We start from the raw sequence: 14,164 nt of genomic DNA on the forward strand, positions 1-14,164 counted from the left end.
ATAAAAATCTTACTTCTCCACGTGTCAATTATTGATAGGTTGAAAATTATAAAATTTGAATTTTAAAAGAAAATTAACAAAATAAGTACTGTAAGTAAAAATATAAGTAACACTACTCTTTATCATTATTGCAATCCTCACCAAATAAATTAAGCTCCTTCAATTAGTAATTTTATCTCTGTCTGAGAAATACAAAATTGAATTGATTTTGAATTTTATATTTATTTTTTTTAAATTTAAAACTCTCAAATTGAAATAAAAATTTGACGATGTCTAACCACGAATGTTTAAACGATCTGATTTTATACTAAATATTTGTGGTCTGATTGACATAAATCTCCTGTCTCTAAAATAGAATTCTTGGATTCGAAATCTCTCAATGTATAAAAAAAAAGTATCTGATTGTTTAGGACAGAATAATAACTGTTCTAAAAATATGGATATCCACTCCACCAAATTAGATATGCTCAAATATTTCTTGTAACAGAAGTAAGAGGACAAAGTAGAAAACAAAAAGAAAATAATTAAGACCCCAAAATGAAAAATTTCAAACAAAAAACATAACCTAAAACGTAAAATAAATAAATATATTAATTAAATTTGAAATTTTTTTATTGGAACCAGATAGCATATGGGAACAAGGAATTCCCTTTGCCTTCCCACCTTGTACCAGAAACTCTTTCGTTTCCATTAGGAAATTGATTGGATGTAAAAAAAATTTCGCATTTTCTCTGGCTTCAAGCTTGTTGGGCTAATGGGTTTTGCTTTTTGAGCCAACGGAATCCGGTACTTCTATCGAGATTGAAAGAATCACCAGGATTTCACTCAACATGGAAGGTAGTTTGTTTTATTTTCACATTCTCAATTCATATCAGCGTTTTGGGTTCTCATTTTCTGATCGGTTCGTGCGAATTGCTTTGGGTTTCTTGCGTTAGAATGTGAAATTGAGTTCTAAGACATTGAACTCTTTGCATGAACCGACAAACTGTTGTAATGGTGAAGGTAATATCCAGGACGTGAATTTCGGAATTGTTGTTTGCTTTCCCTTCTGTCCTCTTGAGCCCCTATTGATGGAGAGTTTTGATTCTCAGGATTTTCGTGTCTTTTGTTTCCTGCATTTTCTCGAATCAATTTGGGCATTAGTTTTTCTTCGTCGTTTTCCCCAAATTTTCTTTACAATGGCAATGATAACTGTATTTACATTTGAGCTTGATGATTAAAAACCCGAGTAAAATTACTGATTAATATTGGGGTGGCAATTTGCTTCTTTTGGGACTGCTTTGGTCTTAATGAAGCTTGTTTAGTTATGTTTAAAATGGGTATTTTCCTTCCCACTTAATTGTTTGTAAAGTATAAGTCGAATGTACCTGAGAGTGATGATTTTTTACTTTTGGCATCTGCTTGATGCGTTTAGTTAGCTTCAATTAAATCATTTCACGAAAGCAGTATATGCAGTCTTGTCACAAGTTTTAAGTGTTAAATTCGGTGATATGATTAAATCCTCAATACTTTGTATTGTTTGGAATGATAATATTGAAAACCTGTATGGGATTAGGAAACCTTGTTCACAAATGAGAAACCTGGGTACTAGTTGAGTTATGGAAGTGAGCTAAGTGTGACCTATATAATCTACAGCTAGGAAAGCAAACATAATTATGCAAGTGCAAGATTTAAGGTATAATGGCAGTATAGAATAAATGACAGGATAGAATATAAATTATGTAAGCAAGCACCATGATAGAAAATTCCTCAAATATCATGAAGTGTGAATATGCCTATGCTTGCATTTTAGTATACAGATTGAGCATTTGGCATTAGGACCAGATGGTTTTGACAGAACCTTTTATTTACTGGTCCTCGAACTTCACATATTTATTTGGGAGCAAAGGGGAGAAACTCTGACAATGTTATTGTCTTGTTGCTGAAATCATTTTATTTGACATTGCACAGAGTCCATCATGTTCCCGAAAAATCTTGTATATTTCATTAAGCCAGAGCACTTATGTCTCGTTCTATTTGACATTGCAGAAACTTTATCAAGTTTCCTTGAATAACTTCTGTATTTCATTAATCCAGAGGACTTATTGATCATGAAGAGAAGAGAGTGGGAGAGAGAGGAGGGTGGTGGGGGAGCAAGGCCAACCAGGCATATCATTGACTTTCTATTTGCCTTAGGAACTGAGAGAATTTGTTACATTTATCCCTTCATTTTCCTGGAGACAAATTAAATTTCCATGATCAAAATGGTGTGATAGTGAACCCGTAGGGGTTGGCTCAAGTGGTAAAGGCCTTGGGCTTGGGGGTATGCTCCCCTCATGTCTAAGCTTCAAATCTCTTTAGGTGCAAACAGTCTCTAGGGGCCATCGGACCAGGGGATTTTTTTCTTGAATTACCCGAGGTGCACTTGCAGAAAACTCCTTGCCGAGGGCCTATGCTCCCCGGGATTAGTCGGGACCCTGATCTTGGACACCCAGTGCCAATAAAAAAAAAAACAATGGTGTGATAGTCGTGTAGTTTCTAGTATTACCATTTTAATTTAACCAAGTGGCTGATAGAGAAACAATATTTCCTGGTAAATATCGTGGCCATTGTTATCATTACAAAGGTTCCTTTATTACTTTTCCATTCATGCTCAGAATCAAGTGGAGTGCACTCTGAAGAGAATAAAGCATCTATGGATAAAGATAGGAAAAGAAGGCTCAAGACACCTGCCCAGGTTATGGCTTTGGAAAAATTCTATGATGGTATGCAACTTCACTTGTCATATCTTATCTCAGGCTTCCGGTTAACTGCCAATCATGTACTTTTCTAAAGGAAAATTTCTTGAACTTCTCTTAGATCACAAATACCCTACGGAAGAAATGAAGTCCCAACTTGCAGAGCAGATAGGATTGACAGAAAAGCAAATATCTGGATGGTTTTGTCACAGAAGGTTAAAAGACAAAAAACTGTTCAGAGATGAAGCTTGTCCTAGTGGACGACAAGATCATTCAGGTGCTGTTATTCAGGATCGTGGCAGTGGACTTGTACAAGATTCATGTGGCAGCACAAAACATGGTGATTATAGGCACATTGATCCAAGGGAAGTTGAAAGCCGAAGGCTCTATCGTAATGATTTTCAGGCTGCAGACCTCACCTATGAGCATGCTACTCATTATACAGGAACTGTCAGTGGCACAGATAATACGTCTTCAGAAAGTAGCTCATCTTCGCAAGACAGGTTGTTTTGCCAAACTGAGGATCCAGATGATAGGGAAAATTCTAGATACCTAACACATAATGGAGTCATTGCACCCATAAATGCTACTAGTGAAAAAGTGATTGGATATAAGCCATCAGGATACTTGAAAGTGAAGGGTGAAATTGAAAATGCTGCTGTTACTGCTGTTAAGAGGCAATTGGGGCGTCATTATCGAGAGGATGGTCCGCTGCTTGGTGTGGAATTTCAACCACTTCCTCCTGGTGCATTTGAGTCTCCAATTAGGAATACCATCCGTGGTAAGTTGTAACATGTATTTCCTCATGAGAACAACAGCATCTAGTTTAAGTTATATGCAGCTGATCCTGCCAGAGTTGAATTTCTTGTTGTTGTTGGTTAGATCTTGCTGCTTAATTTTTTTAGTTGCTCTTTTATTTATCTTCATTTTTGTGTGTGAAAAGTGTCTTTTTTTTTTTTTTATTTACGACATATATTTTTGTCTCTGGGAAAATGATAATTGGATAAGCATAATTTCCTTCACATTTTCATTGGTAATGCCATGATGCATTCTTTTACTCGGCTGCTGCATCTTTGCATCTTCTCCCCTTTTACTTTTTTTTTAAAGGTTTTGGCTCCTCCCCTCCACCCCCCCCCCCCCCCCCAGCGCGCTGCGAGAGAGAGAGAAAGATGATGATTAAGGTGGAAGAGGTAGTGGGAAGAGGTTGTTATTGATAATTTGAGTATCATTGACTAAATTCTCAAATTATGGGGTTGGAATTTTGTCATTGATGATAAAGATGAACATGCATATCTATATGAACCTTACTTTCTATGTGTTTCCTTTGGTTTAAATCACAGAGATAGCTCCTTTTCTTAATATTCACTGGAAAACTTCTTTCTCCAGAGGGTCGGAGCCTTGTGTCTCATTTTATGTGTTTCTGCAGAACCTTACCATGTTGGGAATCCTTCCCTTTCCCATTCTCCAGATATCTCTGGACTGGAAAGGCAATCCAGTCTCAGCAATGTAAGTAGACTTTCGGATTCTTTCTTGTTCTGTATTAGACAGATTTAGTAAGTTGAAATATGCTTTGTACTCTATATTTTTTGCATGATGAGTGTGGTAGGGGGAGACAAAGGACTGGAATGGAAGATTTTATCAATGTGTTAAAATAACTCATCATGACAAGGAACAAACTGGATGAATATATATGTCAAGTTGTAAAGTCCATGTTATATTTTTGAGAAATTAAGAAATCAAGGACCTGTATACTTCCCACTTTTTGACTTTGAGATCTGAGTTTTTAATTTGAGTTTTTTCATAATTTTCAATGAAGGAATGGATGGAAGTGCATTGGAGGCCATTCCACAGTGGAGGCACTCCGGCACCTCCTGTGCCATGGTGCATCCTCTACTCCATTGTACAGGGTGGTGGAGGGGATCCTCCCCATCCCTTTTTCTTTTGTTTTTTTAAATGTTTTCCTTTAGTATATTTTTGCATGTGGATGACACATGAGTAATATTTCTGTCTATATTGGCATTTGCTGCCAGTTATTTGATGGGAATTTTCTTGGCATCTTGAGTTTAACATGTCCAATAGCACAGGTCTTGAATTTAGCAAATTAAAACTTGGGTCTCTAGAGAAAGCACACGTATTTGATTTCTTAATTTCCTTGCACTCTGAAATTTTGTCCTCTGATAAGCTTTGGTGGATTTTTTTTGATGTTATATTAAGGTTTTGGCAGAGAAGATTGTCTATAATGGCTCTAGGTATCGGTGCCTTTCATGCAACTGTAATTTTAATAGAGAATATAATTTATGAACTGTTTAGCGTTTACTTTCATTATGAATTCCTGAAATTTGTGAGATATATATATCAATGATTTTTTTATTAGTAAACGATTGTATTGATAAGAATAAGCATAGCCCAAGTATACAAGATGGTATACGAGAGGTAACACCTATCTAGGAAGAAGCAATGGAAACAAGAAAATCATGAACATCAAGGCCATTAAAATCTATAGCTATTGCCCATAAAAATAAAGTCCTAATAAAAAGAGATCTAAGTTTCTCTATTGTGCGCTCCTTGTCTTCGAACGTCCGGTCATTTCGCTCCTGCCACAAGCACCACAAAATACAAATAGGAACCATCTTCCACGCAGCTTTAATTTGTGGAATACCTCCTATGTTTGTCCAGCTGGCCAACAATGCAGCCACTGTGGCGGGCATTACCCAAGCTAGCCCTAATCTGCAAAATACTTCATCCCATAATGCTCTAGCAAGCTCACAAAGCAGTAAGAGATGATCCACAATCTCGCCATTTTTCTTATACATGCAGCATCAATCTACTATGATCACCTTGTGTTTCCGCAAGTTATCCGTCGTCAAAATCTTACCCAGAGAAGCTGTCCAAGCAAAGAATGCCACTTTGGGAGGCACCTTATTTTGCCAAATCCTTGGACCTTCTCCATGGAAACTGATTATTCTGCGGCTGTGTGAGAGACCTATAGAACGAGTGAGCCGAGAATGTACCTTTGCGTGCGAGTATCCACCACAACGTGTAAGCTCCTTGAGTGCTGGGTTTCATGGAATACAAGAGACTAAAGAAGTCTTCAAATCTGCCAACTTCTCAATCTTGGGCTGCCCTAGTGAAGTTGATGTTCCATTGGACTTGGTCCCCAGATATTACCATAATACCAGGCATTGAAGCTCTTTCTCGCACGTAACCCGGGAAAATGAAGGGAATGAGTCCTTTAGGGCATTATTCCCACACCATAGGTTGCTCTAGAATTTTATTCTAGAACCATCTCCCAACACGAGTCTTGTATGATGATTAAAAACCCCCCACCCTCGTCTAATGTGCTTCCAAACTCCCACCCCATTAGCCTCACTTATCTCTCTAGTGCACCCCCCCCCCCCCCCCCACCCCACATACCTCCATATTTACAGTTAATCACCGATTTCCACATACCTCCATGTATCATTGTTTTTATTATGACTTACCCCAAATTCAACACACTCTATAGGTATTATTATTATTATTATTATTTTCATCTATTATTTGGTTGGGGAGGAGTGGAGGTTAGGAGTCTGGCTATGAGTGATGCATTCAGTTTAGTAAATACCGCGTACATAATCAGTAGATAAAATGCAAGTTCATGCGCATTGGTTGAGTCTGGCAGTTCAAGCCAAACTTAATGATTTTGTAATTGTATGGGATTTGGAGCACTGGATTGGTTCAGCTAAGCACCACCTGAACCTTTTGATATGGTAGCAAGAGGCATGGCTGGATTTTGTTTTCTATTGCCAAGAGCTCACGAACAGCAAGAGTGCTTGGTTCAATGTGAAGTGGGGATAAGTTTCTGCCACTCTAGCTGCAAACCAATACTTTGAAGAAGGAAGCTGGTCGTTTGTCTTGATTCTTTAAGTAGTTGCCAGCATAGTGAATGATGGTTTAAAGAAAGAAAAAAAATTAAATTTTATATAACATTGCCATTGTATATATATATTGGTATTTGCTGGCATAAATTGAGTTCTAAAAAGTGTGAAAGCTTGTTACACAGCGTAACCATAGTGTTTCTCATAGATTTCAAGTGCCAAATACTTCCAGTACTGAATATTGACGTATGTATTTGAATTGCATTCTGAACCATGCTGACCTATTGGTTTGGAGAGATCCAAGTAATTTATCTTATGGAAGAAAGCAACAATTAATTTAAGGCTTATCTCCTTCTTTACCACCTCACAACTAACCTTACATTCATCCCCGTGACTACATTTCTTGTAGTGTCATCGTCCGCTGCCACTAACCCGCATTTTACCACTACCTACTTCACCTTCTTCACTATGACCTTTGCCACTACTACAGCACCAGCAGCATGTGCATCTTCTAACAGCTTCACTTTCATATTCTTAACACTTCATCTTTCCAGGTGAACTCCAACATTTAATGGATTCCTCTTGTGGGTGAAGAAATAATAAATAAATAAGATCTGTGCTGAGCAAGTCTTTTCTGGTTTTATGGCATTGAACCGAGCAACAGTTATTAGTGCTGGCTATATTATCAGTTTAGGTGTTTGAAAGCTCTCAACATCAGAGCTCACACCTGCACCTCATATTTGCTTTACTGAAGCCAATTACTCTTTCATACTCAAAATCATGGAATTCAAATAAACTCTCTGTGAAAGTTTTGCATCAATTTCGGTGGGAGTTCCACTCTGCATGCTGCTTATATTCGTGTTTTCTTTTAGAATAATTTTATTGTCTTCTGTGATAATATTTTTCCCTTTCCCCTGCCCTTTCAGAGATATGAGATGTACAATTCCAATATGGGTTCACAGGATTTATATATGGAAAGGGAAAATTGTGGCAGCATGCATGGCTCTGACAATCAGGACAAGATATCTCATCCCCAATTCAAACAGAATTCAACTGTTCTCAACCATACAAAACCTTTCTGTAAGCAGAACTCTTTCTCTGATCTGTATGAAGATTCTGCAGGAGAAACCACTGTTTACAGCAATAAGAGGAATCAAAGAATGAGCGGTAAGCATGATGTTGAAGGGATGAGGACTGATGCTATCGCTAATCGTCACACTCATTATGATGGGAAAATCGCAAGTGAGTTGCATGATTATGATAATGTCAGCCCCAACATCATCCATATGAGTGAAAAAGTCAAATTGAAGCCTTCGATATTGATTCGTAAGCCCTGCGAATCAGTTGATACAGATACAGAAGAGAGGGGGTTATCTATGAGGATGAAAAAGGTCTACTTTTCAGTTTAGACTTTACTAGTAATTTGCTATATTATTTAGAAGCTCTTTTATTTTCTTTGCTTGATATTCTAATGTTTATGTGCACATGTGCAGAAGGAGAAAGTCAATGGAAAACTCAAGGGTATTAAAGAATATGGAAACCAAGTTAACTTAAAGATGCATCCAACAAAGGAAATGATGGTGAGTTTTAGCTTTGGCCAATTTTGAATGATATCACGATACATTAATAAATACTTGTTGTGGAAATATTATGTGTATGTACACCAGTACATATGTACATGCATGGGTGCATGGCGTGCAGTGTTTTTCCTTGCTATTGATGCCCCATTTAATATTGAAGGTTGCAAAACGAGTCAGACCTGATATTCCTAAAACAGACTATGTGAAAAAAGCATCATTCACCGGAGTGCCGACATGGAAACATCGGAGCAAAGGGTTGGTATAAATTTCTACTTATAATTGCTATGCTCTGCCTCTGTATTAGCATGCTTGCTTCCTTATGTATTTATGGATTTGCATATGCGTGTGTGCCTGATAAGATGTGAACTGATAACCCATTGCAACCCATCCCTTGCTCCTTGAGCCAAAGCCCAAGTGCCATGCGCATTTGTACATTCTTCTTCCTCGTGTCAATTAGCATCATGATTTAAAATTTTTTGGTTTTCTTTGGCTATTAATTTATTGATCAAGGGCCAAGGCATTGGAAGAATTTTTCTATGCCCCATATCATAGAAAGAAAAAGGAAGTTCCAGTTCTTACTCTATTTATCAAAAGCAATTTAGTTTTGAATTCACTGTGTAGATGTGGTTGACAGGAAGGTAGTCTGTTTTTGACAATCCTATCCTGCTTATTAGATCAGATGTTTATAACTTTATACTGGTTCCTTGTTTTGCTTTCTTGGTGCAATGACATTAGTGCTTGTTACTGTAATGATGTATGAATTGATTTCAGACATCGAGAACTAATCAAAGAAAGGCTTTTTTAGCATTGGGGTGAATGGGGGAGGATGGTATTACCTTCGAATGCCAGCGCTTAACTGCAAACTTAATAGTTAATACGTTGGAATGGAAAGTTTGAGGGATTTTCCTTTCGTTTTCAAGGGAGGCCTTTTCTAAATCTGTCAGTTTAGAGTGGGTTTGAATGTGGAATCTGAATCTATTAACTGAAGTCTTTTGGAAAAAGCTCTCATAACATCTAGCCTAAAATTGTGTATTTACAAAATTCTGACTTATAAGTTTTGAAATCTACCGATCAAAAAAAAAAAAAAAAAAGTTTTGAAATCTTGAGAGGCTTATTCTAGTATTCTATCATATGTCTATCTTTTTCGGTAGAGATGGAATACTGAGAATGAAAGGTGTTGATTTGCTTAGGAAAGGTATGTTTGTGATTAGGTTGTTGATTTTCTACTTAATGGAAGTTTGCGCATGAGTGGATGCATGAGATTGAACACCTAACTCAATCCTAGAAAAATGACTACCCACTCAAAGATTAGTTGTGCTTTTTTTTTTTTTTTTTTTCAATCGAGTTTAAATTCTTCTTTGTTCCTAAATTTTTCTTTTGTCCTTTTGAGTAATTGAAGAGCACATAGTACAATCTTTCAAACTTCTGTTTTTCTTTCCCTTTTCAATTTTGTGGCTCCAGAGCTTATTATTTTTTATTGCGTTGTAAATATCTTCTAGATCTGTCATGGAGATCCCGTCTAGCTTTAGCGAGGATGAAACTGCAGAAACCAGCGCTTCCCTGGAATAGGAGCCAGTAGTTGATGGATGGTAAAAAGCTTTAATGTTCTCAAAGCGATGGGCATGTACAGTCCAATGCAGAATCACTTCTTTGTAGTTACAAGGGAAGCACCACTTACCATTATTGTAATCAGCAACAAAATTTCAGTCCACTGGCTAGCTATTTCTTTTTCAGTTGCAGTGCTCACCTGTTTATATGTGTAGAAAGAATTCCTTTTTTTTTTTTTTTTTTTTTTTTTTCTTTTGAATTTTACTGCTTCACAGAGGAAAATGTTGGTAATGAACGCTTGGCTGTAAGATTCATATGCCTGGATCTGTGAAGGATCGAGGCATGGAAAACAAAAACCATGGCAGTGCTTTCTGCCCTAGACTTGTTTTGATTTGTTAATCACTGGAATTAGCCTACCTCGTTCTGTTTTTTTTCTTTTTTTCCCTCTCCCTGGCTAATTGGTGGCGGTTCCCGAACAACCGGGGATATTTTACCGATACAATTGTTACATGAACCGTAAATATTGGAACAGAGTCATTATCACAGGTTTTCTCCAGATATGTGATAATTTTAGCATGTTAATGCTTTGTATCTTGGTAAGCTTTTTAAAACCCCTCACAAGCTATGCTTCTTCTGCTTGGAAATGCCTATCCTGTTCGCTTTGCTTTACTGTCTTTGAATTTCATGCTCTCCTTGCTTTATTGTCTTTGATATGTTTTAGTATACAACAAAAGGGAGGAAAAGGATTGGCGCGGCAGGTATCTGTGTATTCAGTGCCCTTCAGGCTTCGAGTTTGAACCAATGCCAATGTTAAGCTTCTCTGGAAGTTCTCACCTTTCAGAACTCAATACCTTGTATTGTTGTTGATTTTAATGCTGCATTGTATATGCTGTCTGGGGTGTTATTAAGAATTTGCTGCATCTGGCTGATGCAGTATATTTTTAGGAAAAACGCTGTTCTTCTCGCTGGTAGCTCTCAGGGGCTACCGCTAGGTTTTTATTTATTTATTTATTTATTTGATGATTTAAATATTTTTTAATAATGTTATGAATTTTTTATAAAAAAAAATATTTAAAAATGTTAAAAAAAAAAAAAGATAAAATGAACTAACGGGAGTTTCGAGCGGTGCCAATAGAGCCACCCATATTTTTAAGTGACTGTCTATTTAAGTTGTTGACGTATAAAACTATTTAAAATGTGTCATATGACCCTGAACAACAAAACTTAGTATAAAGATTAGCATTTATTCAGGAAATAAAAAAGAAGATAAAAAAGGAAAATTTATAAATTGGATTCACTTTCATGATCTTCTTTCATATGTTCAGCTCAAACTCTTTGACCTGCATCTGGTATCTACACAAAGGACATGTAGCCTTACTCCTAAGCCACCTCACTATACAATCGGTATGAAACTCGTGCATGCACCCAAGCATTCTTCCTTCGTCCCCTTCCTGCATTTCTTCTTGACAAACCCCACAGACCATCCCATTTTCCTCCTCCACCACCACCTCCTCAGTCCCTGCAAATGCCGGGTCCACCGTCTTGGCCAAGATCCTCCCCAGTCTACGCATCACCTCGAACTCAACCTCCCTCAGCACCGTCTGGAATTCGCGCTTCGTTTCGCGCGCCCGCCACAAGGCTAACTCCGCCGTCATGGTGTCCAACCTTACGCGTTGCAGCTCCAACGTATCCAACTTCCCTGTGAACGTCCGGGGGTCGTACGAACCATCGTAAGTCGAGTATTTACCCCAGTTGCTCAGCCTGTCGAGCAGTTCAGCCCTCAACGTAGCTATCTGAAGCTCATCAATCATGATGAATCTGAGGGCACGATTCTTCGCAATACAGGCAAGGAGAAAGATGTAGATACAAACTTGAAAGTAGAAGAGAGAAAGAAGAGTACTACGGGATTCTTGAATGAAATACGGAGTTCGATTTGTGTCTTAGGAGAAGACATCCTATGTATGTTTGAGTTCTGGACTCTATAAAGTCGGTGTCAGAGTGCAATTTGGCCCAGCGCCGTGCAGCGAGTATGAGAGATCTGATGTTGGAGAAGCCACGAGGGAATTGCAGGGAAGGTGGGTAGCAGCAGTAGCAGCATCGTCTCGGACACACGGCTTTTGAATGATCAATATTGGCGGCCTGCGTTCTACGAGTAAAAGAAAACGTGTTTCTTTTTTCAAGCAAGCGTTTACAGGAGAGTCGACAGGGCAATATGTCCGGTCCAACATTCATCACAAACCAACAAAAAAGCATGAATATTTCATTAAAAATTCTTTCACTGTTTATCACATTACGCTCTATCTTATAAAAAATATTCTTACATCTTATAAAAAATATTTACATATCTTATAAGAGCATCCTCATTGACTTAACCAAATTCATCTTTAAAATTTAGTCAATATCATACCTTTTTACATTTGTCTATTCCATTTAAATTCAACTCCCACATTGAATTATTGATTCACTCTCTATATAATAATAAAATATTATTAATTTAATAATTTTTTTATTTAATTTATTTTTATGTATCTCTACCACAATTAAATGTTAATAATAATTATATTGTAATTAAATTAATATTAAAAAAATCATATTTTCAAAAGTCATTTAATGCTAATAACAAAAAATATTTGATTAAACTCATTTAAAATTCTATCTAAATTTCTTTAATTACAAACCAAATAGTACTTTTGCTTAGAGTAAGAAACTAAGACTGCGTTTAGATGTTGAACTGAATTGAGTTAAGATGATAAAATATTGTTAGAATATTATTTTTTAATATTATTATTATTTTGAAATTTGAAAAAGTTAAATTATTTATTATATTTTATGTTGGGATTTGAAAAAATTGTAATGATGAGTTGAGATGAGTTGAGAGGAGTTTAAATTCCAAACGTACCCTAATATTTTAATATTTGTTTAGAGTGAGAAATTAGTATTTTAATATTTGGTGAATCAATTGTGATTCTTCATATTTGACTAACCACTGTAGCAAAAGTACACCTCTAATATTTGGCCAATCAATTGTGATTCTCCATATTTCTCCATATATAGCCAAATATTCGAATCCGCATCGAGGTTTACACCTCTAATAATTGAGTTCATTTTTTTAAAAAATAAACATGAATTTTGTCAGCGATATAATTGGAACCAAGTATTCCAATGATTTTTCGTAAAAGATGATGTGATGTAAATGTGGATGTCACACCCTCCATCCAAGAATTGATGCATCAGTTTATTTCATAATAAATTAAATTAGTTCACTCAACACATAATAAAATCAAAAAATAAATTTTTGGGGTGGCCACAAATTCATCGTGGATGGTGGCTACCCACATCGGAATGATTTTCCAACTACTCTAAGAATGGCGGTTAAAATTGTTGGTTTGATAGTTTGTCATTCTTTCCGGATGGCAGCCACCACCCCAAGGCATGGCCAAAGTGGTGGCCGGTGGTAGTCCTACAATGAATTTAGGTTTGAAATTTTAAAGGTCAGAGTTGCAATTTAGGATATAGGGTGTTTTTTAAAAAATCAGTTATGTGAGAAATAATCATGCGTGGTACAGTGAAAAAGACTACCAAATGATTCATAAGCTGGGCCATGCACAAGCAAAACGATAAGGTTGGGCTCGCCAGCCAAGGATTATGAGCGTCGACTGTAGCAAGACATAGGCCGCAGCAACCCAAAACTCCTACTCAATGCCTCCATGGGCTGAGGTAGATCTAATCCAAAAGTCTAAAAGCAATACTGCTTCTACTACTATAAGCCAAGCTAAGCCCATGAAATGCATGGCGAAAATAATGATAATGATATTTTAATTTTAATTTTTTTCCCATTGTAAGTGATGTATTGCCATATCAAACTTGCAAGTAGAAGAATTCAATTAGAAAATACATAAATTTTATTGATTTGAATTCTGAATTTTACATAACTGTCTTTTATTTAAAATATTATGAATTTATTGTGAAAAGAGTTATAAAAAATTTTTGAAATATTATTGCCAAAAACCTCGAAAGTAATTGTTTCTCACACTTCCTTTGAAATTTATACATCTCAAAGAAATATCCTTGAAAGGTTTTGCTTTGTTTTCTTAAGTTAAAAGAAAATTTCATAGGCAATTAGAAGACACCACTATTTATTTGTGTGTGACTATAATATCATCTTACTTATGGAGATATCTAAATAGATGGACTTAGAAAGTCTTGTGATGCAAAGATGAATGCAAGAGATCGACATAATCTTCCACAAGACAAATCGAGTAACAGTCTAGTCAAATCTCTAACAAAATATATAGGGATAGAAAAATCGAAAATAATCGAGATTATAAGTCCAAACTCGAAAGACTAAACTCAAGCCACTAACTTAACAATCAACAAAAGGTAGGCTGCAAATTGCAAATAGGGAAAGAACGAGGGATGTCTTCCCTATATTGCCAAAGCAATGGCACATGAGCTCAAAGGT

The 14,164-nt window shown here is 36.5% G+C and overlaps 2 protein-coding genes across 4 annotated transcripts; one reads left to right on the forward strand and one right to left on the reverse strand.

Annotated features, from left to right (window-relative positions):
• Positions 1–606: 606 nt before the first annotated feature.
• Positions 607–10,118, forward strand: LOC121239590 (homeobox-DDT domain protein RLT1-like). 3 transcript variants are annotated; one of them, XM_041136865.1, is made up of 8 exons: positions 607–837; positions 2,637–2,744; positions 2,839–3,498; positions 4,144–4,223; positions 7,501–7,965; positions 8,068–8,154; positions 8,315–8,413; positions 9,654–10,118. In XM_041136865.1, the coding sequence occupies exons 1-8, from the start codon at positions 831–833 to the stop codon at positions 9,675–9,677; spliced, it is 1,530 nt and encodes a 509-aa protein (XP_040992799.1). In that variant the 5' UTR covers positions 607–830; the 3' UTR covers positions 9,678–10,118. The 3 variants fall into 3 exon arrangements, with proteins under 3 accessions (XP_040992799.1, XP_040992797.1, XP_040992798.1); XM_041136863.1 differs by having other exon boundaries at positions 8,315–8,409; XM_041136864.1 differs by having other exon boundaries at positions 7,537–7,965; positions 8,315–8,409.
• Positions 10,119–10,926: 808 nt separating this feature from the next.
• LOC121238072 (RING-H2 finger protein ATL1-like) lies at positions 10,927–11,828 on the reverse strand. The gene is made up of 2 exons (XM_041134929.1): positions 11,618–11,828; positions 10,927–11,578 (listed from the first exon to the last, which is right to left on the reverse strand). Exon 2 carries the CDS (start codon positions 11,511–11,513, stop codon positions 11,016–11,018), a length of 498 nt encoding a protein of 165 aa, XP_040990863.1. The 5' UTR covers positions 11,514–11,578; positions 11,618–11,828; the 3' UTR covers positions 10,927–11,015.
• Positions 11,829–14,164: the final 2,336 nt, after the last annotated feature.

This window comes from Juglans microcarpa x Juglans regia, chromosome 7D, assembly GCF_004785595.1.
Source record: "Juglans microcarpa x Juglans regia isolate MS1-56 chromosome 7D, Jm3101_v1.0, whole genome shotgun sequence".
NCBI classification, from domain to species: Eukaryota; Viridiplantae; Streptophyta; class Magnoliopsida; order Fagales; family Juglandaceae; genus Juglans; species Juglans microcarpa x Juglans regia.

What these genes read in the sequence shown, in the direction of transcription:
- LOC121239590 (XM_041136863.1), top strand. An exon ending in TATCTATGAGGATGAAAAAG is followed by an intron (nt 7,966 to 8,067) that starts GTCTACTTTTCA and finishes GCACATGTGCAG; the next exon opens with AAGGAGAAAGTCAATGGAAA. An exon ending in TGGAAACATCGGAGCAAAGG is followed by an intron (nt 8,410 to 9,653) that starts GTTGGTATAAAT and finishes AATATCTTCTAG; the next exon opens with ATCTGTCATGGAGATCCCGT.
- LOC121238072 (XM_041134929.1), bottom strand. Translation starts at nt 11,513, where the DNA reads ATGATTGATGAGCTTCAGATAGCTACGTTGAGGGCTGAACTGCTCGAC.